The sequence below is a fragment of the Gambusia affinis genome, linkage group LG03 (genome assembly GCF_019740435.1).
Source record: "Gambusia affinis linkage group LG03, SWU_Gaff_1.0, whole genome shotgun sequence".
NCBI classification, from domain to species: domain Eukaryota; kingdom Metazoa; phylum Chordata; class Actinopteri; order Cyprinodontiformes; family Poeciliidae; genus Gambusia; species Gambusia affinis.
This window is the reverse complement of record NC_057870.1, coordinates 16,136,754-16,161,529: the sequence shown is the minus strand read 5'-3', so window position 1 is coordinate 16,161,529 and position 24,776 is coordinate 16,136,754. Positions and strand designations below refer to the sequence as shown.

Genomic DNA, 24,776 nt, shown 5'->3' with positions numbered 1-24,776 from the left:
GTGTTCATCTGAGTCAATACTTTGTAGACCCTCGTTTCACAGTAATTTCATCAGTGAGTCTGTTAGACTGTGTCTATCAGATTTGCACAGCTACTGAAACAGAAATATTGTCTGAATCTTTGCAAAACAGCTAAGCGTGGTCAAACTGGAAGGAGAGCCTGTGAACATCAACTAAAGTCTTACAGCACACTCTCAGAATTGAATAACAAGTAAATAATGCTTTAGTCCAAACCATTTTGCTGTAGATTTTAGAGTTGTTGTGCTGTCTTAGTCTTAGTTTCCACTGTTTATAGGCTAAAGTTTTCAGATTTGGTCTCTGACCAGAGCACCTTCTTCTACATTTTGCTGTTTTACCTGCCCAGCAGTTTGTGTCAAATCGCAGACAGGACTTCTTATGTTTTTCAACAGTCTTGCCACTCTTTCATAAATGCCAGATTTGTGGAGTGCACAAATGAGAGCAGAGCTTTTTGGAGCTGTTGCTCAGACAGTCAACATGTCTGTGCTGCAGCTTTACCCATAATCTGTCTTAGATGCTGAAATGTATCTCTTAATAATTTGGCTGGTCTAATGAAATAATGTACTCAACACTTCACTCCCTGCTTCCTTCCTGCATGCTGTTTTTGCTGCTGGCAGCTTCTGCCTGCTTCTCTTCAGAACCAGGCAGAAAACCTCTAAAAACCTCAGCACCCCGCTTAGGCCTCAAGGTCAGAGACCCTCTCCTCAGCTCCTAACATGCATGAGACATATTCAGAGTGCAAAGATGCTTTCACTACTCCATAACTTGTTGAACTCATCTCCACGGAGTAATGAGAATGGACCCGGGATGACAAACTCAAAATTACAACAAATTGGCTCATAAATATGCATTGAAAAATTGGAACGAGTTTCCTGACTGGACTTTGTTTTGGTCTATCACATAAAAATACTCAATATATAAATGTCGAACGTTTTAGGTGGTGTTAACCTCTTTCAAGACACTGCATGTGTATAAAAATGACATCTTGTCTCTGCAGAAAAACAAACGGTCCCCCTTTTCCTGACTTTCTTCTTTAATTCTTCCCAACAAAATATTTCTGCCAAGAAGAGTGACATTTCTAAATAGAATGAGCAATCACTGGAAGCACTGGGAGATGAAGAGCCAGAGACATATTGGTCAGGTGGCGTGTGAGATGACCTTTCAGTCCATATGAGATGAAATGAGGCCAGTGAACCCGAAATGATTCAGAGTGTCTAAACTGACAGGCGAGGGCGCGGCCGTGGCAGAGCTTCAGCTCGGCTCCGCCGGCCTCGGTGGGCGTCTCTTGTGATTTATTGTGAAATTGCCAAGGACTCAATGTGGCATGCAGGTGAATGAGTTTTGCTAATAAGAGAAGCATTTCTGCTCCACGGAGCTCTTTTTCTGTGTGAGCGAGTGTGTGTGAAATCTGTGTGCGGCGTCTCCCAGTACCACCGCATGCTCTGGTGGAGGCGGCTGCCTCATCTGTCTGGGGATTATCTGGTGTTTTCGGAGGGCAGAGAGACGAGGAGAGAGAACAGGAAGGGTCTCTGCTGAGTCCTTGAGGATATATGTGCTGTTAAACACGGAGATTAGCTATGCGATTACAGAAAATAAAAAGACTGAAACATGTTTTTTTTAAATTTCATTATGTCAATGAGACTTCATGAGATAAACTGAAAGAAAGTCGCGTGTAATGGTAAAACAGAAGAATAAAAAAACGGAACCTTTCTGTATGCATTCTGCCACTTCTTTACTCTGTTACCCTAAATAAAGTCCACTGTTGCCAGTTGCTTTAACACTAAGTCAGTAGAACCACAGCTAAAAAGTAAAAGCTTGTTTGCAGTTTGGGACACAGGAAACAGGGACGCTTTTCTTGAACGCGGGCAGAAAACAGGAGTTGTTGGGTAGATGAATGGAGCGACAAAAAGATCATGAAGTAAAACTGTTAGAGGCTGCAAAAGGCTTGAGAATAGGGTTTGATGTTTATCTTCCAGCAAGACAACAACCATAAACATTGAGCCAGAGCTATAGTAGAACGGTTTAATCAAAGCATAAACCATGGCAGGAAGTGGTTTAAAAACTTATTAACTCTCATTGCACTGAACACATTTGGAAGCCAGAATTTTCCTATTTTCATTAATGTAGATTTTTATAATGGGTTAATTTATAAATGTTACACCCTTTTCTCTCCTTTTCACCATTATAGACTACTTTGTGTTGGTCTTAAACACTGATCCCACTGAAGTTTGTGGTTGTCAAGTGATAAAATGTGAAAACAGACCAAGGCGTATGAATTCCTTTGCAAAGCTTTGTCCTGCAAAATATCTAGAGCAGCAAGCTGCAGTTTGAGCTCCCATTGCTGCAGTATCAGGTTTGAAAAAATGGGATACTGCACCTGTTGTTTCTGGAGTACTCATCTCTTTTTGCCCACATATGTAAATTGCATTCTTAGTAACCCAACTTCCCTTTTCCACTGCTGAACAACTGTCTCCAAAGCAGAACCCAGAAAATAAAAACATTTCTGCCCCTCGTTTTTCTGTCTGTTTCCCTGAGGTGAGGTTGTAAAGGTGAAGGAGGTCAAGTGAACAACAAGATTGTCGAGGTGGGCATATGGCGGCGAAGTGCAGAGGCAATCCTCAGACTAATATGCTTACCTTCATTTATCAGACGCTTCGGCCTTGTGCCTTAAAATGTGAATAAAAGAAAGAAAGAAGACGGACGTAGAAGTCATCTGCTTTATTTCCTTATGTCAAACATTGTACATAAGAGAGGAAAGGTCAAATGAAAAACAGCCAATCTACATTAAAGTAAAGAAACTGCAGTCCTGAGATTGACAAAAAGCAGGGAGCAGAGAAAATGTCTCCTGTGATGGTTGAGATGGAGGAGAGACTGTGGCAGTTTCAGCAAATTGAAGATGATGGTTGCAGATCTGGAGAGGGTAAGTCGTCACTGCGATGCTTGGCTGTAGGCACATTCAAAAGCTGAAAACCCTCGCGACTAAAGGATTTTACAGCTTTTCTTTTTATATTCAGACTTCTTTTTCGAAATCTAAGACTCGTATATTGTTATTGTTTGAAAAGAAGAAAGAAGCATTGTACTCTTTACATTTTTTTTCATCCTGAGGAGACAAAACCATTTTTTTTAAAACACAGTACTGCAGGGAAAACAATAAGAGAGATGCTTTATAGATTTCCCATTTCCATATATATTATTTTCTCAAGGTTGCGGCACCCTCGTACTTTGGCAGCGTTGGTGCACTTGAGATCATCTGGGAAAAAAAAGACGAAAACACAGAAACTGCCTCACAAACCATAAAAGAATCCAAATAGAGAGAGAGAGAGAGAGAGAGAAAAAAAAGGGCAAAATCCTCAGACTTTTGTGTTTAGATGGTATTCAGTAAGAGACTAGACAAATATGTGGAGGTCACAAGCTTTTTCATTTAAACATACACAGAAATAAAACGGGTGTAAGCTCCGGGAACACCCTGCTGTGAAGTTGTGGCTTTAGGGGAAAAAAATTCAGCTTTGTGTGTTAAGTTTTTTTTTTTTTTGCCTCTTGGCACAGTTTATAAAAAATTATATTTAACATCTGTGGTGCTCACATCTGTCCAAACAATAACTCGTAGCAGACTCTAACTTATAAGAGACATTACCCTGGTGTACACAATAAAAACACAAATATTTTAAAAAAATGTATGACATGATCTCTTCCAGTACTGGTTGATTATAACAGGTATGATATTTTTATCATTTAATTATTGCACTTTGAAGTGGATTCCTAAAAAAGGCTAAACTTCTTTGTTTTTTTAAGTGCTTATCGTGATGATACACATTTTTTAATCAGTGCTTTTAGATAAATTTTCTTCTTCTTATTATTATTATTATCATCTTCTTTTTACTATTGTTCAGCAATTTAGTGAAACCTTAAAATTTACAACAGAGCAAAAATTCACAGGTATCTGAGCAGATTTACTCGTTACCTGATTTTTAAATTTAGGAATTTAGATTTGCTGTCTTCATCATCAAACAGAAAGACGCCACTTGCACTGATCAAAGTAAAGTCCTGCCTGCATATGGACTCTCAGAAGAGCTGAGAAGAAGCAGCTGGAGATTTGTCTCTTAGAGGCGATTCGCTCATGCCTGACGCATCGATACTTAGCTGCTTGGATAGCTTGTCTGTAGTTTACAAGCAGATCCTAGCATTTGTAGTTTATAGTCACCGTTAAATTACAAAGAATGATGGTAAAGCGCATTTCATTTCGTTTTTGTTTTTTGAAAGAAACATTTCCTAAGAGCCTATTTTTTTTTGTCTTGAGCTAGGAGAAGTGTAAAACCCTGTTTCAGCCTGATGACAGACAGTGTGCAGCAACATGTGTGGGAGGGGCAGGTTTTTCTCCATTGAGCCTGAGAGAAAATGTCCCTTTCTCTGCTGGCAGTAAAACTATAGGAACATCACTGTAGCGTCTGAAAACCTTGGTGCCACTAACAAGCCCATGCCTTCACAGTTTTAACCTCAGAGATTTGTGAAGAAAAACAACACATCTTCAAAGACATATAGAGCAACACAGCTACAGCTGGTGGTTTAGAGATACAATTCTCTCCAGGACCGTGTGAATTATTGATGGAAGTGTTTTCCTGCCAGGTATGAGGGAAACAGAGAGAACTGGTGTCATGAATTCATCCAATCTCAGATCCTGAGGAGGATCGAAGACAAGAGCCCCAATTGAGGAGGGACATGACTGGAGTCGACCCTCACCACACCCGTCGTGTGGAGGTTGGAGAAGCGCCGCCATCACTCCACAGGACAAGCAGCTGCCTTTTCCTTTTCCTCAATCCCTCCACTCCCTTCATTCTGAGAGCAAAAGAGCTGAGCCTGCTTCCCCCTTTGCTTCTCAGCAGTATTTAAGGTGCATAATATGCGACTATAAACCTTTACACAGGGCAAAGGTCTTAATGGACTTATTGGGATTTACTAAGGGATTTTTACAGCCAGCATAAGTCACTTTTCCTACACTTTGCCCTCCAACCATCCTCCATGAGCCTCTCATTGCCCTTGAAAACGTGTTAGCAGTCAATAGCGGTCTGTAGCCTCAGAGATAAGTTATAGATTTAAATGTCCTCGATCAGAAGGCGGTGTTGCTGTGATTAATCATTCGCAGAACAAGATGAGTTGAAATGTTTCTCTGGTTAGTGAAAATAGAGGATTTTTCTGCAGAAAACCGAGACACGTTAAGTCTCCAGTCAAAGATTTGAGGGAAAGTGTCAATTATCCTGATTACCAATGCTTTGAGGCTTTTTGTGAGTCAAAAATTACCCGCATCCTTCCTTTTTTTTCCTCTTTATTCATTCCTTCTTTTCTCTGTCAGATTGCACAGGGCCCCTCAGTCAAGCAGGGAGCGAGCATGTATAATCCAACAGAAAACAAATCCCCCTCCATCAATCGCAGCCTGGCTTTTAAAACAAGCCTGGGCGCCATGGTGCGGCACTCAGGCCCTCAGAGATGCTGTGGCGTCTGTGATATAGCAACACCACCCGCCCGCCTCCCTCCCAACCACCACCACCACTCAGACCCTGCTGTCCTCCCCTCCGACGCCAGCCAGACAGCCAGTCCTAACCTTCGGTTTGTTTAAGCGCCGCTGAACCCTGTTGGCCCTGGAAGGGGGGGGGTAAGGGGGGTAGAGGAAGGGTGGGCTTTAGATAATGACCTGCCATATGCCACTCTGCCTCTGCAGCTGAGTGAGCCGTGGCTGGATCAGCCCAGGCACAAATCTATTTGAAATTTAATTCTATTATCCTAATATGAGCTGAGCGTCCATTGTCCGAATGAGGAACAGAGGAGTGGAGCAGAATTGCAGGGCTAAGATGCGTGCCTTCAACAGGGGCTCATTAATGTGTGTGAAGGAGCAGAGGGACAGACAGTTGGGAGCCTGTGCTTCAAGAAGAAGTGATGGGGGGGATGCTGGACCAGCCTGGGTTGCATAAAAATGATTTGAAACTCTCATTTGTGGAGCCAGTTTTGTTATGTTTTGCCAGAGCCTTTGAACTTTTCACCTTTTAGTCCCGCTACAACAAAAGCCTCAATGTCTTTTAGATGATAAAGAAGCAGAAAGCAGTGGAAGAAAAATGCTTCATGTTTATCTCTTAAATACAATTCTCAAAAGTGTGGTGTGTATTTTGTATTTAGTTCCTTTTACTTTGATACCTCTTAGTAAAATCCAGTGCACATCATTAGGCTGCACTGCAGATATGTGGAAGGATTTCAACTGTTTGTCCTCATGCACACATGGCTGCTAAAAACTAACACTGCACATCACACCATTCCCAGGGTGAAACATGGTGGTAGCAGCATCACTTTGTGGGGATGCATTTCTTCAGGGAAGCTATGTACAGTCGGGGGGGAGAGAGATGGAAAAAGACACAAGGTCTGGTAGAGTCTGAGGTTCACATCCCTGCATGACAACAATCCTAAACACACAGCTAACACAAGTGGGTATGATCAAAGGACTTCAATGGCCCAGTCAAAGTCAAGACCAAAATCAATTTGGAAATATGCAGCAAGATTCGAATTCACAGAGGCCCTGTGCAAAGCATGGACAGTCTCAGTCTCCACACGGCGTTGACTCAGCTGGTATGAATGAGAATACACAACACACTTTTTAGAATTTAATTTATGTAAAACGTTGAAATCAAATCTCTTTTTTTCTCTTCACAACTGTGCCCTTGATTTCAGTCAACTATTTTGGATTAACAATCTCGAACGGCAATGTCCAGTAGCCAAGATGTCACCTAACGTTTCCGTTAGCTGAGGAGGCCTGGTGCCTCAGATCTCCACTGGGGGAGGGGGATGGGAGATACACAGACGCTAGAAACTCCACTGCCTTAAAACATCTCCCTTTTCACTGCAACATCATGTGACGCGGTTTAATGCTTGGACACAGAAGTCAAACGGAAAGGATTTGGGCATGGGACGTATGTGTAAATCTGTCAAAAATACTTCCACCACGCAGAAAATATGCTGAAATCAGACTGCGGCTAAAGAATTTGGGTGCTGAAACATGATGCATCTCTGCAATGTTGAGGTTTTACTATGCAAATTTAAGCCAAGAGGCTTTTATTCTTCAAGTCTGAAATATCTGTCAGCCATCAAAAACCTGAATCAGCTGTAGTTCGACATGCAACGATGAGAGTTTGGAGAGTTTTTTGCAAAAAGTAACAATAAAAGGATATTAATTTCCTATTCCACCTTTTAGTCTCCCCTGTTTTCTTCCATAATCCATACAAGAGTTTTATTTAAGGAAAAAAAAAACAACTTTTTCTGGCAGCACTCTTTCTCCTTTTCTCTCGGGATGACCAAAGTCTAAACATTTAGAAAATCCATCAAAAATACATAGCTCTAACCAATAAGGAATCACACGTCAGATTACATTACGGGTCTAGTAGATCTACTACAACAAAGGCCCAGGATCCCACTGGCCTCCAGAGAGCAAGTGTGAAGAAAAATAATCAGACTTCATAGCCAAGGTATGGCTTCTGAATATATTCTTAAAGGAATTTATTTTACACCTTGGAACAAATCAAAACAAAGAAACCAGAGATAAAGATTGGGGATGTGGTACATTGGGAATGTATTGAAAACTGTAGTTTACATTTTTTTTTTTTTGGTGTAAGCTCAGAGAAAAAAATGTTAATACAGTCATTATAATTGCACTTCATAAATCTAGACCGATGCCAGTATTTCTCCACAACAAAGCTCCCCGTTCTCTCATTCTGTCCAGTTAATAAATTCAATTTGCCGCTGAAATTTGACTGACAAAAGAAATGCTAATTTAAGACCAGAGAGCCGCTGCACTGATACAATGTTTCTCACCCGCTCGGGTCCCACAAGGCAACAAAATATTGTGGTGATTTAAGTGCAGTACATTCGGGGAAATCTCACAGTCATAATGAATATTTCACTGCTCTGAATCATCAAAGTTAAGACTGGCCCGGGCCAACTGCACCCCCACCCGTAGCTGAAATGGGTAACAAAGAAAAAAAGACAGGGCATGATTGTTTTCGTTTTGTACTCGTTTGCAACAATAAAGTACCCCAAAAGTACGATCTAATTTGTTTTCACAGCTGCTGTAAGTGCAGCAATAAAGGAGTCAAATGACTCCACCTGCACAGAAAATCTAAAGCCTCCAATAAAAAGGAGCAAGTTATCTCCTGTACATAACTCAGTCATAATGTTTGTCATAATGTTTATGGGACTGCTGAGTCAGTCGGTCAGTCTCGCTGGAAAAGTCTGGTAATCACACAATAAAATAAAAAAGTCTGAGGATTTTGAAGAACGCAAATTAAGAAGGTACAAACACACATGCACTCTGCCGCATACACGCTTCAACATACAGCGCCTTGTAAAGGTTTTCCCTTTAACATTAAAACCATTTTTCGTGTTACAAACACAAATTTCAAGGCGTTTTATTGAGATTTTATGCGATAGATCAACACAAAGTAGTGCATGATTGTGATGTAAAAAGGAAAAGGTCAAATATTTTTGAGCCTCTTGTGTTTAATTCCGTTTCAGTCATCTGCTCAAGACCTCAAAAATGACTTTTTTGAGAACATTTGAACACAAACATGAAGACCAGGAATATAACAGGTAGGTCAAAGAATGACTGATGGGAAATTTAGATTGTAAAACAACATTCTTAATTTGGAAAGAGTCACAGAGGACTGAGCACTAATAAAATAAAACAGCCAAGAGATCCATGTTAACTCTGGAGGAGCTGTAGAGATCAAAATCTGGTAACAAGACAATTAACTCTGTGTAAGGGTAATGAGAAGAAACCCTTTGCTGGAAAAAAAAAAAGCCAAAACAGATCTCATCTGCAGTTTGGCAGAAGCTGTGTATGGGACACAGTAAACATGCTCTTGTGGTGGCAGCTTCATCGTATGGGTATGCTTTTCTTCTACATGGAAAGAATAAGTGTAATAAGTTAAATCAGTTCCCAATTAGGCACAACGTTGTGTTGATCTGAAACAGGAATCAAAATAAAACCTCTGAGGTTTGGGGTCGAACTGTGAAGAAAAGCGAAAATGTCAAACGTCTCCTTTACAAGCTACCGTATGCATAAGGTTATCTCTGTTCCCTCCCAGTCACATTCTTCACTGTAACATTTCTGTTTGTTTTTCATATTTTTTGCAACATTTTTTTCTTTTAAATAAGTATTTTGAAATTTATTGTCGGCTCCAGTGTCGGTTAGGGAAAAAAAAAAAAAAAAAAAAAAGAGCTCTCCGTTCAGGTTCTCACAGAACCAAAGCAGCAACTCTGCCTCACGTCAGAACATAAGAGACCGCACGTCAGCTTAAGGAGGAAATTTTAAATCATAGTGACGAAAAAAGGGAAAACAATAGAATACGATAAAAAAAAACAAAAAAAAAAAACAGTTGAGACACTTTTCCTTGTAGCAGCCAATACATATAATATACCTACAAATATATCAAACAACAAAAAATAGGTTCAAGTTTTTCAAGTTTCTTAAATATATCATATCCAAACTACCCAATTCCAAACTTCAAAGTTAACAAAATTCAAGCAGTGCAATTAATTTATCAATTATAACAGCAACAATAACTAATATTGTACTACCCTTTTAGATTCAACCTTGTGATCCTTTTTATAAGAACAGCCTAGAACTGCTAGTAATCCTCTGGTTTTTTCAGCACATTTTTGTACGTATGTACTGTTACTGAATTTTGGGTTTTAAAAGCAGCCCTAAGCGCTGGCCCTTTAAGACCATTTCAGTGACAACCTACACAGTAGCTTCATCCTTAGTATTTGGAGAGGAGATACAAGTGGCGTATGCACTTCATGTCAAGCTATGATTCTCATAAAAAAAAAAAAAAAACAGTTTAAGAAGATAAAACAACAAAGCATAAAAAAAAAAAAAATATTAATCCAAAAATCCTATTGGCAAACCACACAATGGAACATCAGGAGAATCTTGGAATCCCTTTTCCATCCCGCTGGCAGTAACTACTGCCTCTTGTGTTAGGGATTCCCCACAGCCTGCTTTGAAACCAGAAAATCTACGGTTACACAGCACAGCAACTGCTCTTCTCTAAGATGCCACGATCGTTAAAGCTGTGGCACTCACAACAGTCCCGTAACATCTCTGTCTTGATTTTCTTCATAAATTCACAATTCTTGATTAATTTCCTCCTCTCCTCCCTCCCACCCGTCCGTTCTATCTGTAAACAGGAAGGCGGATGTGTGCATGCTGGTGGTCCAACAGCCGCGGCACCGACACAGTCTCGTAGCCTTTGCCGAGCATCTGCTCCTTGATGCAGGGAGGGTGGATGTCGTTGATCAGATACTCCAGAGACTGCAGGCTGCTGCTCAGCACTGAGGTGTTGCACAGACTCTTGCTGGGCAGGCTGCAGCACACACCCCCACCGCTGTCAACGGCGGGGTGGTGGTGGTGATGGTGGTAGTGGTGATGGTGGTGAGGATAGCCCATTTCTCTGTGGCCCGTCGCCGGGCCTCCCGTGGAGGTGCCCAGCAGCTCCTGGGGGTTGTAGCAGTCACTGTCGGGAGTCACCAGCACACTGTTCCACGGTGGTGCAAAGTACTGACCCACTGAGAAATTCCCGTGCATGCCCACACAGTTCAAAGGGGAAGAGCTGACTTTGTCAAGCCCGCCCCCGCCGCTGGCGCTCGCTGTCAGGTGGTAAGGTCTGGAGGAGGACGAGGAGGACACCTGGGCCGCCATGATTCCCCCACCTGGAATGCAGGTTTCGGGGGACTTGCTGATGGCGCCCCCTCCTCCGCTGCCTCCGCTGTACATGCGGAGGACGGCCTGCTGTTGTTGCTGCTGTTGGTGTTGTTGCTGTTGTTGTTTCTGCCACAGGATGTAGTCCATACCCTCTGCGTACACGCCGCTCTTCATTACTTCTGCACTTTGCGCTGGCAGCCCTGATCCAGTGTACACCATGTTAGCCTGGGGACCCATTCCTACGACATAGCCTCCACCTGAGGAGCTCGAACCGACCCCCATGACTGCTGTGACCTGCTTGGAGGGGCTGGAATTTGTTGGTGCAGTGGAAGCCCCCTGACACACCTGCTGCAGGGCCTGAGCCTGGCAATGTTGGTTGATCTGATAGATGATACTCTGAATGGAGGGGAGATTTGACTGTGCAGGCAGGGACAGGCCTCGGCCCCCGGTTACAGGAATCACAGAGCCAGCCACAGTGACATTTGGGGGTACTGAATGTCCAGAGCCATCTGGAGGCTTTGAGGGCCCAGAGTGGTATACCATTTGGCCATGACTGCTGGCTAAAGTGCTACTATTAGGCGGTGGATACGGGGCCACAGCTATGTGAGCTGGAGAGAGTTTAGTCCGTCTGCCTTCTGAGTTCTTGAGAACACCTTTAGAATGACCAAAGGTGGACGACGGTGATGAGGACTTGACAATGGCAAGTAGACCCTGGTACCCTCCTGTGTGGAGATGGGGGTAAGGGCTGTAGCGCTGCCCTGTGGTATCATATCCATTCACAGTCCGGTTAAGGTGCTTGTGCTGGGGAACCCTGATGTTGGTGGGGAAAATCTTGATGGACAGCGGGCTGTTCGCCGTCTTCTGAGCATAAGCATCAAGTTCTGCTGCTGTAGGGTACCGTGAGGAAGGTGAAGGTACCACCAGGTCACCTGAAAGACAAAACAGGAAAAAAAGTATGAACACATGAAGATCTCAAAGGGACAAATACAGAAAAATGCTGAGGTGAGATTTATTTTGGGAGATTTCATAACCCCAAATTCCTGCGAGGTACGCAGGCACTTCCACTGAGTCAATGAAAATAATGATATAATGACAACCCAATCACCAGCCAATATATCGTCTGACTGATTACCCCGCTAATATCAGCTTGTTATGCTTGCATATGCTGTATAAATAGCTAAAATATTTTGCACTGTAAGCACATTTTCCTGAAAACTGCTGTTAAATGTGCAAGATTTTTGCAGCAGTTGGAAGATTTCTTTCTGTTTTTAATAAAATCATTTGATCATATTGCTGATGTTTGTTTGAAAAATGTATGTGATAGCATTTCTACTTATATTATGATACAGTGAGAGGCTCATACCAGCCCATATCTAGTCCGGAATCATATAAAAGAGAAATTTGCCAGCCATGAGGCATCATATTATGTTAATTACAGATCTATAAAACAAAGGTGCACAGGCAACAAATGGGCTGCAAAGTTTTTCAGGCGTGGCATGTTTTATGAACTTTAAGACCACTGTCTCGAGAATTTTATTAAGCAGATACACTTCAGTAGAACCCAAACATGGTTAGAAAGCAGCAGATGAGGGCTGGCATTTATCAGTATGCTCCTCCGCTCAGAGCTTTCTTTCCATCTCATTTTCACATCCTGATGTGGATGTACATCCCTAGACAAATGAATCTTTTTAAAAACTCATTCTGTCAGAGCCTGCTACCTTAGGCGCTGTTAAATCAGTGCATTGTGGAATTAATTTGGACTCTCTTCAGTGCTGAATTGGGTTAGCCTTGGTACCAGGCACGGAGGGAGGAAAGGGGAGGGAATAAAAGCTTGTTTAATTGAAGTGGCACATTTTAGATTTATAAGTGGAATCACTTACTGGGTCTTACCCTTGGCAACTGAGTTTTCTCATTCATTCAATCCAGCAGAACTGGGGAGAGAGACCCCCACAAAGAACCAATTAAAGGTCAGCTGGGACTTGCAAGCTTGGTTAAGGAGAATCTGACAAAATATAGCCCAATAATGAATGATCAAGTGATGATTTTTTTTTTTTCCACAGAAGTAGGTAAATTGAATTTTTAAAATAGACAGAGACTGCCTTGTTGAAAAAGACACCATATTGAAGTTCAGTTCCTTCAAAACATATTTTACAGATTGATGCCTAATTCTGCTTTTATTTATCGATAGAAAATGAAGGGATTTAGTTGTATTTAAGCATCCAAAATGACTTTATCCTACTCCTTAAACAAATGTCTCCATCAAAAAGTGTATCCTAAATTAGATTAATTGTGGACACTAAAGGGTGTAACTAATAGCTAATCGGGGGTAGCCCGATTAGCTATTAGTTACACCCTTTAGCTTAGCTCCAGTAAGGAGCTGCTTATGGCAGTCTGTCTGTTTTGAACATCGGTCTGAGGAAAGTTGAGCTCTTTTTTTTTCCAGCTGTGAGATGTTTCATGGTTTTCTTGCCCACTTCAAGTTATCTTAAAGATCTGATTCATAACTTGATTCAAGACTTTTTGTGAAGTTTCTTGTATGTCATTGTCATGGTCAGGCTCCAGCTCCGCTTAAGACTGAACTTTTTTACACATGATTTTCATTTTCAGGATGAAAATCTTGGCAGAGTCTACGAGGGTGACCTGACCAAGTCCTGCAGTAGCAAAGCATCCCCAAACCATGACACTTTCACCTCCATACCTTACAGGTGGTATGATATTTTCTGTTCAAATATGTCCACTAATCTGACCTCCAAATATTTTAGATTTACACTCATCTGTCCAAAGAACAGGAACAGTGCTCGCCTCTGTCTCTGTTCTCTTGTGCAAACCTAGTCTGGACATTATGCATGTCATTTTTAAGAGAAAAGGTTCCCACACCTTTTCTGCACAAGTTAAACTTGTGCAGTTGCTTTGTGATTTTATAGGGATACACTTTCAAAAAAAGTCCCTAGTAGTCATGTTTTCATTATGTGGACCTGATGTAATAGGCCTGTGTAATTCCAATCCTCTGAATAGGAATAAATGTCAGGATGTCCCAATTTCCTTCTTACCAGAAATGACAATCTTCTGAAAATATTACATGATTTTTTTCTTCAATTTCTCAGCATTGTTGAAATTGATATTGAATATGCCCAAATGTATGAGATAAACACAAAAATACTGTCATAGGACGCTCTATTGTTTATTTTTTTTTCATGACTGCACCTTCCAAAAAGACTCCTGCAGCAGGAAAATGTATTATTTCAATTACGAGCACAGACTAGCATAAAATTGACTTCAACATGCATCTGAGATTAGCTTTAAAATATGAAACAGAGAAAAGCCGAATATATACCACCGTTAGGAGATTCGCTTTAAATCTATATGTAAATGCTCCGCTCTGTTTGAGCAAATTCTCAAATGCTATCCAGCACCGAAGGCTCAGAGTAGACTGACAGCAGTCCTTGGTCAGTGGACCAGTACTTGGCCGCAGTACGATGAGGTAGCAAACAGGAAAAATGCAATTTCTAAAAAGCCCACTATGTGTCATTGTCTGGGGGCTGGGCATGGAGGTGAGGGGCTGCGGTGAGATTGGATTTAAATGACATTATTCAGGCAATTTCATGGCTACTTAGCTCAGTATAACAAAAAGCGTGGGGGGTTGGGAAAAGGACTCAATTTACAAACAATATATCAGCTGCCACAAATGACTTGCAACCTCTTCAAAAATGACATTTCGATGCAAAATAAAAAAAAAAAAATGCTCAAAAATTAACCACCATAACAACAGTCAGCAAATGTCCCGGCTACCTGGGGCGCCTGTGACCGGGACGCAGTCCATTTCCTTTCCAATAGCAAAACCACTTTAAAGAAACTCCACAGCCAAGTAGTCACAATTCTCATTTCTTTGCTCCCATTCCAGATATCATGGGGAGTTCATTTCTGCAACCCTTTGGGACTCCAACTGTGAAAATGATTAAATCTACAAGATCCATATCATAAAAAATATATATATTAGGCTGAATGCTGAGCGACGAGACCGTGAATATCTAAACTAAATTTATGGACAGGCTGGTCCGGTGGGTTCATCAACAGTACTTTTATTAAAATCAAAACATGCACTCTGAACTTCACACAAACACCTCAGATTTGACCTTTAACCAACACAAACTGCTTTCCCCCGGGTCTTAGAGAAAAACAAACCTTTGGTTGTATTTAAATGCAGCAAAGGGCTCAAGACACATTTGGAAGTGCATATTGCTGATGAGCTGAGTTCCTACGCCAGAACCAACAATTGCTTGTCTCAGAGAGAACCCACAACCAAAACACAGTTTTTTCCAGGATTCCTGGCATGTCGAGCTAAGAGACATGAGCAGACCTACAGCTTCTGATTCTGGAAGGTTTTCAATTCTTTCTGTTCCCCAGACCAAAGAAATCTAGAACTGAGAAGGATAATTAAAAAAATGTACAAAATGTGCATGTGTTTTGTTTTTTTTAAGAAGAGAAAAAAAAACAACCATGCAAACGACAGGGATGTGTCAGTGACAGAAGGAATGTTATTTGAAATAAGAAAAACTGTACAAATACCATCAGGGACATGAAAACTTATTGAATTTGAATTTGTTGGGAGCATTGATGGTTATTCAGTCTAGCAGGTGCTGGGAGGAAGAACCTATGATAACGCTCCCTAATTCACCGATAGTAAATATCATTTGCTAAAATTATGCAGCAAGAGTGGCTAATAAAACTGATGGTAAATGTTGTACTTTTAAAATCAGTTTTATGCTAAACATTCATTCTTTTGTCAAATTTATTTCAAGATTTTGATTTTTTTAAATTATCTGAACAAAGACATTGTTCTTTCCCATTGTCGCCACATGCCTGCTAAGGCGGGTAGATCGTTGCAGAATCAGTGACTTAATAAAATCAGCTGATCTGGGATATAAATAGTATCAAACTGGAATGTATGTAAAGGAGCTGAACTGAGTCTTTTTGGTTGTGTTCATCTGATTTTTGTGAATAATCTGAATCTGTTTTCTGAGTAAAGTCTCTCGAGATGACATTTACTGTGAATTGGCGCCCTGTAATACAACTAAACTGAATTGATTGGTTCATATACTGTAATAGCCTAACCAGGCTAAACCTTCAGATCTGTGAAAGCGTACCAGTAACAGTAAATAAACTTTAATCAGATTGAGGATGACATCCTAATGGGCTGGTATGAGTGTGCCAGACCCACCAATCTGAGGTCTAACCAACCTCGGTGAGGCGCAGCCCTGCTTCCCCCTGTGACAGCAGTGTCATTTGCTTTGATGTTCTGACTTGCAAAGGAAACTGACAGAAGACTTATTTCATTTGCTCAGAAGAGAGAGAGAGAAAAAAAACATGCTCATTTCAAAGCATATTGCGGGCTCACATGCAAATGGAAAGGCAGTATTTTTTTTCTGATCTTCTTTACACGAGGGCAAGAAAAAAAAAACATCTTTGATCATCACATGGTCTAAATGAGGAAAGATATTTGGCTTTCAGGCATATCAAGGGCCCGTGCCCTGCCGCCCCTGCAAGCCCCCAGCTGCAATATGCCCATCATTTCACCTAATTACTGCCACATGAGGAAAAAAAAAACTCTAAAAAAGCCAGGAAATTCATTAAAGGGTAGCTAATTCTATTCCTTCTCACTCACTGAGCTCTATATTTTTCATGCCTGGGTCTGTGTTTCTTCTGAGCGAGAGGAGACAGCCCCTCTCGCTTCGTCTTTTCCCAGCTTGGCCCTTGTTTGTCAATAGGCAGAGCCTTTGGCACACCAACCTGGCATCAAAGGGCTTCACACTTCACAGGCCACAGGGATTAGAGGCCTTTCAGGCCTACAAAACCCATCTCAGCTCCACAAAGGCTTCCGGTTATTAGAACCCACAAGCATAAAGCAAGAAGAGGAGGAGGAGGAGGCAAATGAGCATCTGGATGCTTCTGATTCCCGCTTCCTCTTGAAAAAAAGTTTCATGGAGAAAATTTTATAGCAAAGTTGATTACAGTAAGTATGGCCACAAACCAAAGCATATTTCACTCTCATGCGCAGACTGTTATAGACCCTGTGTTTGATGTGCAGAGCCTCCACATCTCTCTCCTCCAGAGCTTTAAGTCTATAAGTGAAGACACGGAGGTTAAAGGAGAGAGTCCCTTCTTAGGCAGCCACTCTGTGACTTATTGGTTTAGGCAGTAGATCATAGCACTGAACTGCAGCATACAGATGGTGCTGCCTGATAAACACCCTCTGAGGCAGCCAACGTTTATGTGAGCCCTCAGCTTCTCATAAGGTAGGGGGTTTCCTGCACCTGTGCACACTTTCCGCGCACTGCGTGGCAGTGCATGCAGATATAATGCATAAAAACCATGAGAGCGAGAGAGAAAAAGGGTATAGACACAGACCCACATGTACACAAAGATCTGCATCTGCATTTGTGTGTCTCATTTGCCATCAGTGGAGCATGTTGTTATCCTCTGCTCAGCGCTCTCTCATGAAATGTAGGGCAGGGACAACAACAGGTGCCTGTGCGGGCGACAGCCTGCAATGCCTCCTGGGCTAAATGCTTCACACTCGCTTCATTTCAACATGCGACAGCCTTGTAAGGATTAATTATTTCCCCTGAGGATGGAAGAATATGCTTTTCCCTTCCTTAGAGCAGGAGGCTATGTGCGCTCACAAGCACATGAAACAGCTTACAGTAAATTAATGGGAAAACCTGGGCTCGAGCTGCTCCTGCAATAAGTGAGGGGGGGGGCAGTGGGGGGGTGAGGGGAGAGTTTCACATGAAAGAAATGTAAACAAGCCAAGCGTATGATTGAACTGCATTGGAGATTAGATAAAAGCTCAGGCAAACACATGCATTAGTTCTTGGAGATCACGCGCCAGGGAGCGGAGATGGCAGGGAGGCAATTAATGGGTTGACCTTCGTCCTTAATCACCCAGTGCCTGGCACACAATGCCCATGTGTCAGAGCAGCACATCTCTAAATGCCACCCCTCATTAGCACAATGCACACGGTGAGAGAGGGAGAGAGAGAGGCTATCTGTGCAGCGTTACACTCTCCAGCGGTCAGACACAGATAGCGGAGCGGCGATTGGATAATGCAGAGCCGGACTGAGCCGCAGTAGGCCACGATATGATCTAGAAATCCCATTTTATTTGGAGGATGGGCACTCTCCTTTCTCTCTTTCGTTTTTTTTGATTGGCATGAAACTCCCCAAGCGCGACGTCCTTGGTGTACCCGGCACTGTCGCTATGATTGCGCGGTGTGCCTGTGTGTATGTCCGCGCATCCGTGTGCATTCGGTGAAGGGGCTACCCAATTCTGAACACTCAATTAACACTCCTTTAATTAGCCAGCGGTACATTTTGAATTCTGATGAACTAATTTTCTCGGTGCGAGGGTGGAGGAGGCAGAGGAGGTGAGTGGAGGAGGTTAGCCTGGTAAAGATGAGGTCCACCGGGTACAAAACAGCAATAAAGAGACGAACTGGTTAGATTAGACTGTAAAAAATCCATTAAATTTGGTGCACTTCTTCTGAGTGAGAGGTCAAATTGTGTTGATCACAAGAAGCAGAGGCATAAAGGAGGACTATCAGAGGAGGAGGGAGTAAGGTGATGCGAGGGGTGGGGAGTCATAGGCTGGACGAGAGTGGAGCAGCAAATCCAGGAACCCAAGAATGCTTTGCATTTTAATTAGAGGTTTAAACGAATAAGCAGGAGTAAAACTGAACTGCCTGAAACACCCTTGCTACCATTTATTAGTGTTCCAAGTATTTAAAAATCATGAGCTGCTTGAAGAAGTTTCTCCTTATTAGTGGAGGAAATGCTCTAAAACATCAAAAAGCCTTCAGGGTTTCCCACTCACTCCTGCAGGCATGTATCCCTTCTTTACTGCAGGCTTTGATCCCCCCCTGACCACGTCCATGGTGAGCATGGGGGAAGAGTGCTTGTTTAGATGAAGGGAGAGGACCCATACGGCTGAACTGCAATTAAGTTTTCACAGAAGAGCGAGCGTGTAATATACATTAACTTTGGCCAAACAAAGCAGCAGAGCAGTCTGTAATGAGGTCGGGGCAAAAATCAGGAGCAGAGATGATCAGAAAGCTAAAAAAAAAGAGAAGAGGGTCAGGTTTTGTTTAATTTGCACGACACACACTGGGAGCCGTTTTCCTCTGAAGTCGCCCGTCACTGCAACAATGCTGCTTTCTGACCGCTCTGCATGTGTGCTGTGTCTCTTGCCATATCGATATTTTAAGTAATGTCTTCATACAACATACAGTCTACTCAAAGTTCAGGTTGCAGGGTTTAGTTTAGTGTTTTCATACATATTGATATTGACTCTACCACTAATAGACACCTTCCACTTTGCAACACTGTAATTAATCATTTAAAATCAATAATTAACAGCTGAAACATCTTACAAAAGCACAAGTTTGAAAAATGTTCCATCACTAGTACACCATATGCAATGCTAATGCTGCAAGTAACTGTATGGAAAGCAGTCATGCTTGGCAATTACCTTCCAATTGTTATAAATTTGCCATCTGGCTGCCAATAAGATATTCAGCCTGTTGGGTGGAGTTTCACTGAAATACATGCCCAGAGCTGACACAGATGGCAGTGCCCAGAGCTGCTAAAGGTCAAAGAGAATAGCTGGCATTAATCACAACCACTCTCGTCAATGCAACTTTAAACAAAAAATATCACAGTCAAATTATTTCTTAATATCGTGTAACCCTTGAAGAGGTGCAAAGCGAAATCAGCGTGTGGCAGGGATTTTCAGATCAGTTTCCTCTCAGAAACTCAAAAATCTTTTTTCAATGACTGAACACACCATGGGTGGTGCAGTTGGCAGCACTGTTGCCTCGCACTAAGAAGGTCCGGGATTCAAATCCCAACCCGTGGTCTTTCTGCATGGAGTTTGCATGTTGTCCCTGTGCATGCATGGGTTGTGTCCCACTATCTCCTGCTTCCTCCGACAGTCCAGGTTAATTGTGGGTGTGTGTGTGCATGATTATTTGTCCTGTCTGTTTCTGTCCCTCGCCCCAGTAGGGATGAGCTGGTTAGATAATGGATGGATGGATGAACACACCATACCTAATCCCAACACCTGTTAGTGTGGAAGTTGTTACGTCATGAAGAGGACTTAAAGTTAGTTGGCACTGAGTAGTGAACTTTGTGGTTCAATTAAGTAGCTACAAAAATATCTGCAAGCAGATATAAAGAGGGGTGAACACAATAAAACAATTTGCTCTGTTTTATGCTATTGGATAAGAAAACCCAAGAGTTTGATAAACATTCTCCACCGGGAATAGAAGCAGAGACTGCTGCTAACTCTGTGTAATGCTAAACCTGATAACCATGTCAATCACTGAAATACAGGATGCATAGAATAGTTTCGAAACCTTAATGTAAACAATTAGCAACCAGTCATGGTGTAAAGCTGAAAAAAATTACATTTTAAAGGCTTATGGCAGTAGCAGAAGTTTGTATAAAATCTGCATGTTGGAGATGGCTGCAAAACTGTCATTCGTGCATCAAATCTAAACCTTTACAATTGGGTCCCTTCAAGAGTAAAAAAAGTTTGACATGTCCACTGAGGGAGAACTGAACAGCATTGTCCCGTGAAGGAACCCTTGACCTGTTGCTATTGTTTACATCTTAGCAGATAGGATCAGGGTCTGCAACATCGTGTCCCATCTACTGTTGGCCAGCACTAAAAAAAGATGGGCTAGCAGGGAGAGGCCAGAGGAAACCAGAGGCAGCTTCGTCCCCTGAACAATACCTGCCTTGTGCTAATGGAGGTGTCATCTGGCACAGGGCTGATTAGTCAGCGATTACAGCCATGCCTCGATTGCCGTGACAACTGCCGCAAACACAATGGGCCCTGATAGAGCCAGCTGTTTGGTCCTCTGCAATTAACCCTGCATCCCACTCGTCTCCGGCAGTGTGCTGCCTCTAATTGACTATTGGGCACACAAAGCAGGGGCTGTCGGCCAGACCCCCTGGACACGCAGCCTCCGCCCCTCCGCCGAGGTGGAGATGATAATAATAGAGGCGTCCCGCAGACTCAGCCGCCAGTCAATCAAAGCTTCGGCTCCCCACAGGAGCTTCCTGAGGAGTGAGGGAGCAAAAGGAAGCACATGTATGAGCCAGTCATCAACAGGGTAGAGGAGCCTCGCAGGGGGCAGACATGTTGAATATGCCCTCAACCAAAGTACTAATCAATTCAAGAGCACGTGAGGGGAAAGGAAACCCTGCTGCTTGCTTGATATCAGAAAAAGACATTTTTAGGAACATTCATCTCTCTCTGTTCAACTCAAGGTTGATTTTTTTGCGCAACAAAGCAGGAACGAAGGTTGGGGGGAACCAGGCAATTATTTGTCGGGCCTTTGCTATCTATAATTGTGTAGATAAAAATCAAACTGCTGTGATTTCTCAGAGGATGGAGCTCTCTCAATTCAGCGGCTGCTTGTGTCATCATAATCATAATCATCAAACAAATGCTTATTGTAAGACGACATAAATTAAACTGAGGTCTCCGCACATCTCTCTCTGTCTCCTTCAATTACAGAGAGTTATGTTTTTAACTTTGTTCAGGGGAAAGTCTGTATTTTTCAACATCATGGACAAGACATTCTCATCAAAGCCCAAGTAAAAGTAGTAATAGTTGGGCATTGGTTTTCAAAACACGGTGCCATACTGCCTCCCATATTGGGCTTCTAACCTGCCAACACAAATAGCAAAGAGGATAATGAGAATGTTAAAGCAATCTGCACACTGATCCTTCACAGGCAAGCGGGCATGGCACAGCTTCAAGAATGGATTTATTCATTAAAATAGATTTCAAAAGAAGCTTGGACAAAACTCACAAACCTAATCTTTCGTTTCATTACAGCCAATCTCATCCCAGATTGGATCTATTTTCTGCACAAGCAGATGGAAGAACTATCAACCTGGGAGCCTAATTTGGGCTTCCTGCTCATAGATACTGCAGCATGAGGTCATTTGGTTGGCCTGCACTGAGGCAGCGGGGGGTGAGAGTTGACTGAGGCACAGATAAAAACCCACAGGTACAAATAACAGGATTTTACCCATAAGACAAGGCTTTAAATACAGAGCAACAGCAATTTTCCACATACCGTCACATTAGTATCACAAACATACAGTACATGCATTTTAATGGGTAATTATGTAATATAGACCAACACAATGTGGTGCATAAGTGTGAAGTGAAAATTTATACAGTTTTTCCAAGATTTTTTGTCCCCTTAAACAAACAGGCTACAGAAGAACCACTAAAGCTCATTAGCGCTTATTGTAACAGTACTGCTCCTCTTACACCTGTTGCCGTGCACTGCCAGTCAGCTTTCTGAAAGTAGGTTGCAGCATTGCTAACTCGGCTGAAAAAAATGTTCGTAAATATTTCAGGCAATAAAAACATTTCTTCTTAATATTTGGAAACAGAAGGTAAATCAAAATCATGTTTGAAAACCCTTATTTGTCATTGAGGAGGATACAACGAAACTTGGTTTAGACACATCAGTGTGCAGCAGAAGAGTGAAAGTTTAATAAAGTACAGACACAAATAAATACAAGCTACATAAAATTGATGAAAATTATGAAATAACAAAAAGCCTTAAAATACTAATATTAGTAGTTAGATAACGTTGTTACAACAATAGTAATGAGTATGTTACAGATACCATAAAATCAAAATGTTTATCTAGGATCACATAATAAATATATCATAGCGACCAATGCCTAATCTGTAAACATCAACCTAAACATGAAACACGGTATTAGCGTGATGTAGGGATGTTATTCTTTAGCAGGGAACAGGGTAGTTGGTGCTGATGGGAGGATAGATGGAGCCACATATGGGGCAATCCTGGATTAAAACTTGTTAAGAGACTGAGAAGACTTGACCTGGGGGCGGAGGTTCACCTTCCAGCAGGACAATGACCTTAAACAGAGCCAGAGCGACAATGGGATGGCTTAGATTAAAGCATTCCTTACTATTATTATTCTTCAGAATGGCCCAGTCAAGTTTCAGATCCAAGTCCAACTGAGAATCAGTGGCAAGACTTAATTATTGATGATCATATATGTCATCCAACTAAACCTCAGATGTAACATTGTACAAAAAGCTCAGTCTCCAAATGTACAAAACTGAGAGAGAGACACAGGCCAAAAGACTGTGGCTCGACACTCGGGTGGGCTGAACACAAATTCGTGCCACACTTTTCAGATTTTAATTTGTGCATGTTATCATGTGCCATATACCTTCCACTTCACATATTTCACTATTTACGTTGGTCTTTCAACACATAAAATCCCATTAAAATACTGTCTGTGTCCATAAACTGAGAAAATGCTAAAACGTTGGGAATAATCAGTATAAATGTTTTAAATAGGCTCATTATTTGAAGAAAGATGGTGGATAATGTTTCAAACCAAAAACCCGTAATTAGTTGTTTGTTTGTTTTTTACTTTAAAGGTTGCAACCCAGGAAATGTGAAATACAAACCACATGGACACGGTCATGTTTACATTTTCTCATTAGAATTTATCTCCGAAGCCAGATGTAACAGAATCAGCAATGAAAATTAATTAGCTGGTTTGATGTGGCTGCCTCGTGCTCTTTCCAGACAGACCTGGCTTTTATGGGCTGTGGAGGAAATTACTGAGAACTGATTGATCCTGAAGGACTCTGTACATATGGTCTGGCAGACACACTTACACACACGCACACCCACACACACACAGATAAATCCTGCCAGTTCTCACCTTTTACCCTCACCATGATAAAACCAGCAAACAATTTGTTCATATTCCATGTATTTACAGTAAATAATACAGAAGAAAAAGCTTATGTGTTATATTAAAGTGCAAAAGAACTGATAGCTTCTGCAAATCAGACACATACTGGAATACAAACTTGCACCCTCTGACCTCTAAAACACAGAAATTACACGTAGCAGAATCTCCCTTTGGATCTTTCCTTCTGTGTTATCCCTTCCCATCCTTCACACTTCATCTCTGTGTTTTCTTTGTGCTTCTCTCAGGCTTCAAACCCCTTCTGTCTTTTCATCCCCCCACTCTTGTCTCTTCCGTCTCCCTCTCTGAGTAAGTGAGTTTCATCTGGGGTGCTTGCAGGGCGAAATCACCTCGGGGCAAACACTTTATTATCTGTAGTCAAAGCGTCACCACAAATACCATTCTACACACACAAGTGTCACTTTCCATTTGTCTGCGCTTGGGCTGCATTAGCAGAGCCCAGCCGGGCCCTGAGCCTCATCTCAAACGCGCCCACCGGAAGAAAGCTAACAGTGTGGGAAAGCTCTCGTCCTGCATTCCTACCCCATTAACACCTCTGACAGGACCAGGGTGGGCTTACAGCCTGTCTGGGGAAGTAAGGCATCATAACTAGACATAACTTATCGAATGACAAAAATCGAGTCGCATGTAGGCAGACGTCTCATAATCCTGGTCTTAAACGTTAAATTTGAGTCAGCATCAGAGCGGACAATACCACAAGAGGCCACCATTCGTGTTAATTACCAATGATCTGGCTGAGGGTCTAGCAAAGCCAGCAGCAGTGGGCGCTTTCTGTCTGCGTTGAGCCTCAGAGGAATGCAGGCCAACAGCAGCAACAGCAGCCCTGTCAGGGCTTTTGTAGGGCACCCGTGCAAAACAACAAACACAAAAACTGGGGCAACATGTTTACCTCACACTATGCAACACACTTCATGGGCAAAATGTCTAAACAAAACCAAAAACAGCAAACTCTGTGCGTGTTCCCATGTTAGTCAACAGCAATGCAAGAAAGAGAAAGAATTCAAAAGGTGAGATATGCACTGAAAATTTTACACAATCTCTTTTAACCTCCACCACTTTCATCAGAAGTAATATAATATACAGTAGAGGTGTATCTTTTTAAAATACAATATAAAAATATTGGTTGATAAAACTCCCAAAGTTGTTTATTTAAGTGTTTATTTCTTTCTTTTTTTT

The 24,776-nt window shown here is 42.0% G+C and overlaps 1 protein-coding gene across 1 annotated transcript in view; it reads right to left on the bottom strand.

Annotated features, from left to right (window-relative positions):
- Nucleotides 1–2,719: 2,719 nt before the first annotated feature.
- fam222a (family with sequence similarity 222 member A) overlaps nt 2,720–24,776 on the bottom strand; it is a 69,711-nt gene continuing 47,654 nt past the window's right edge. Inside the window, exon 3 of the mRNA XM_044111213.1 lies at nt 2,720–11,683. Coding sequence (XP_043967148.1) covers nt 10,227–11,683 — 1,457 coding nt within the window. The 3' untranslated portion in view covers nt 2,720–10,226. The remainder of the gene's footprint in view (nt 11,684–24,776) is intronic.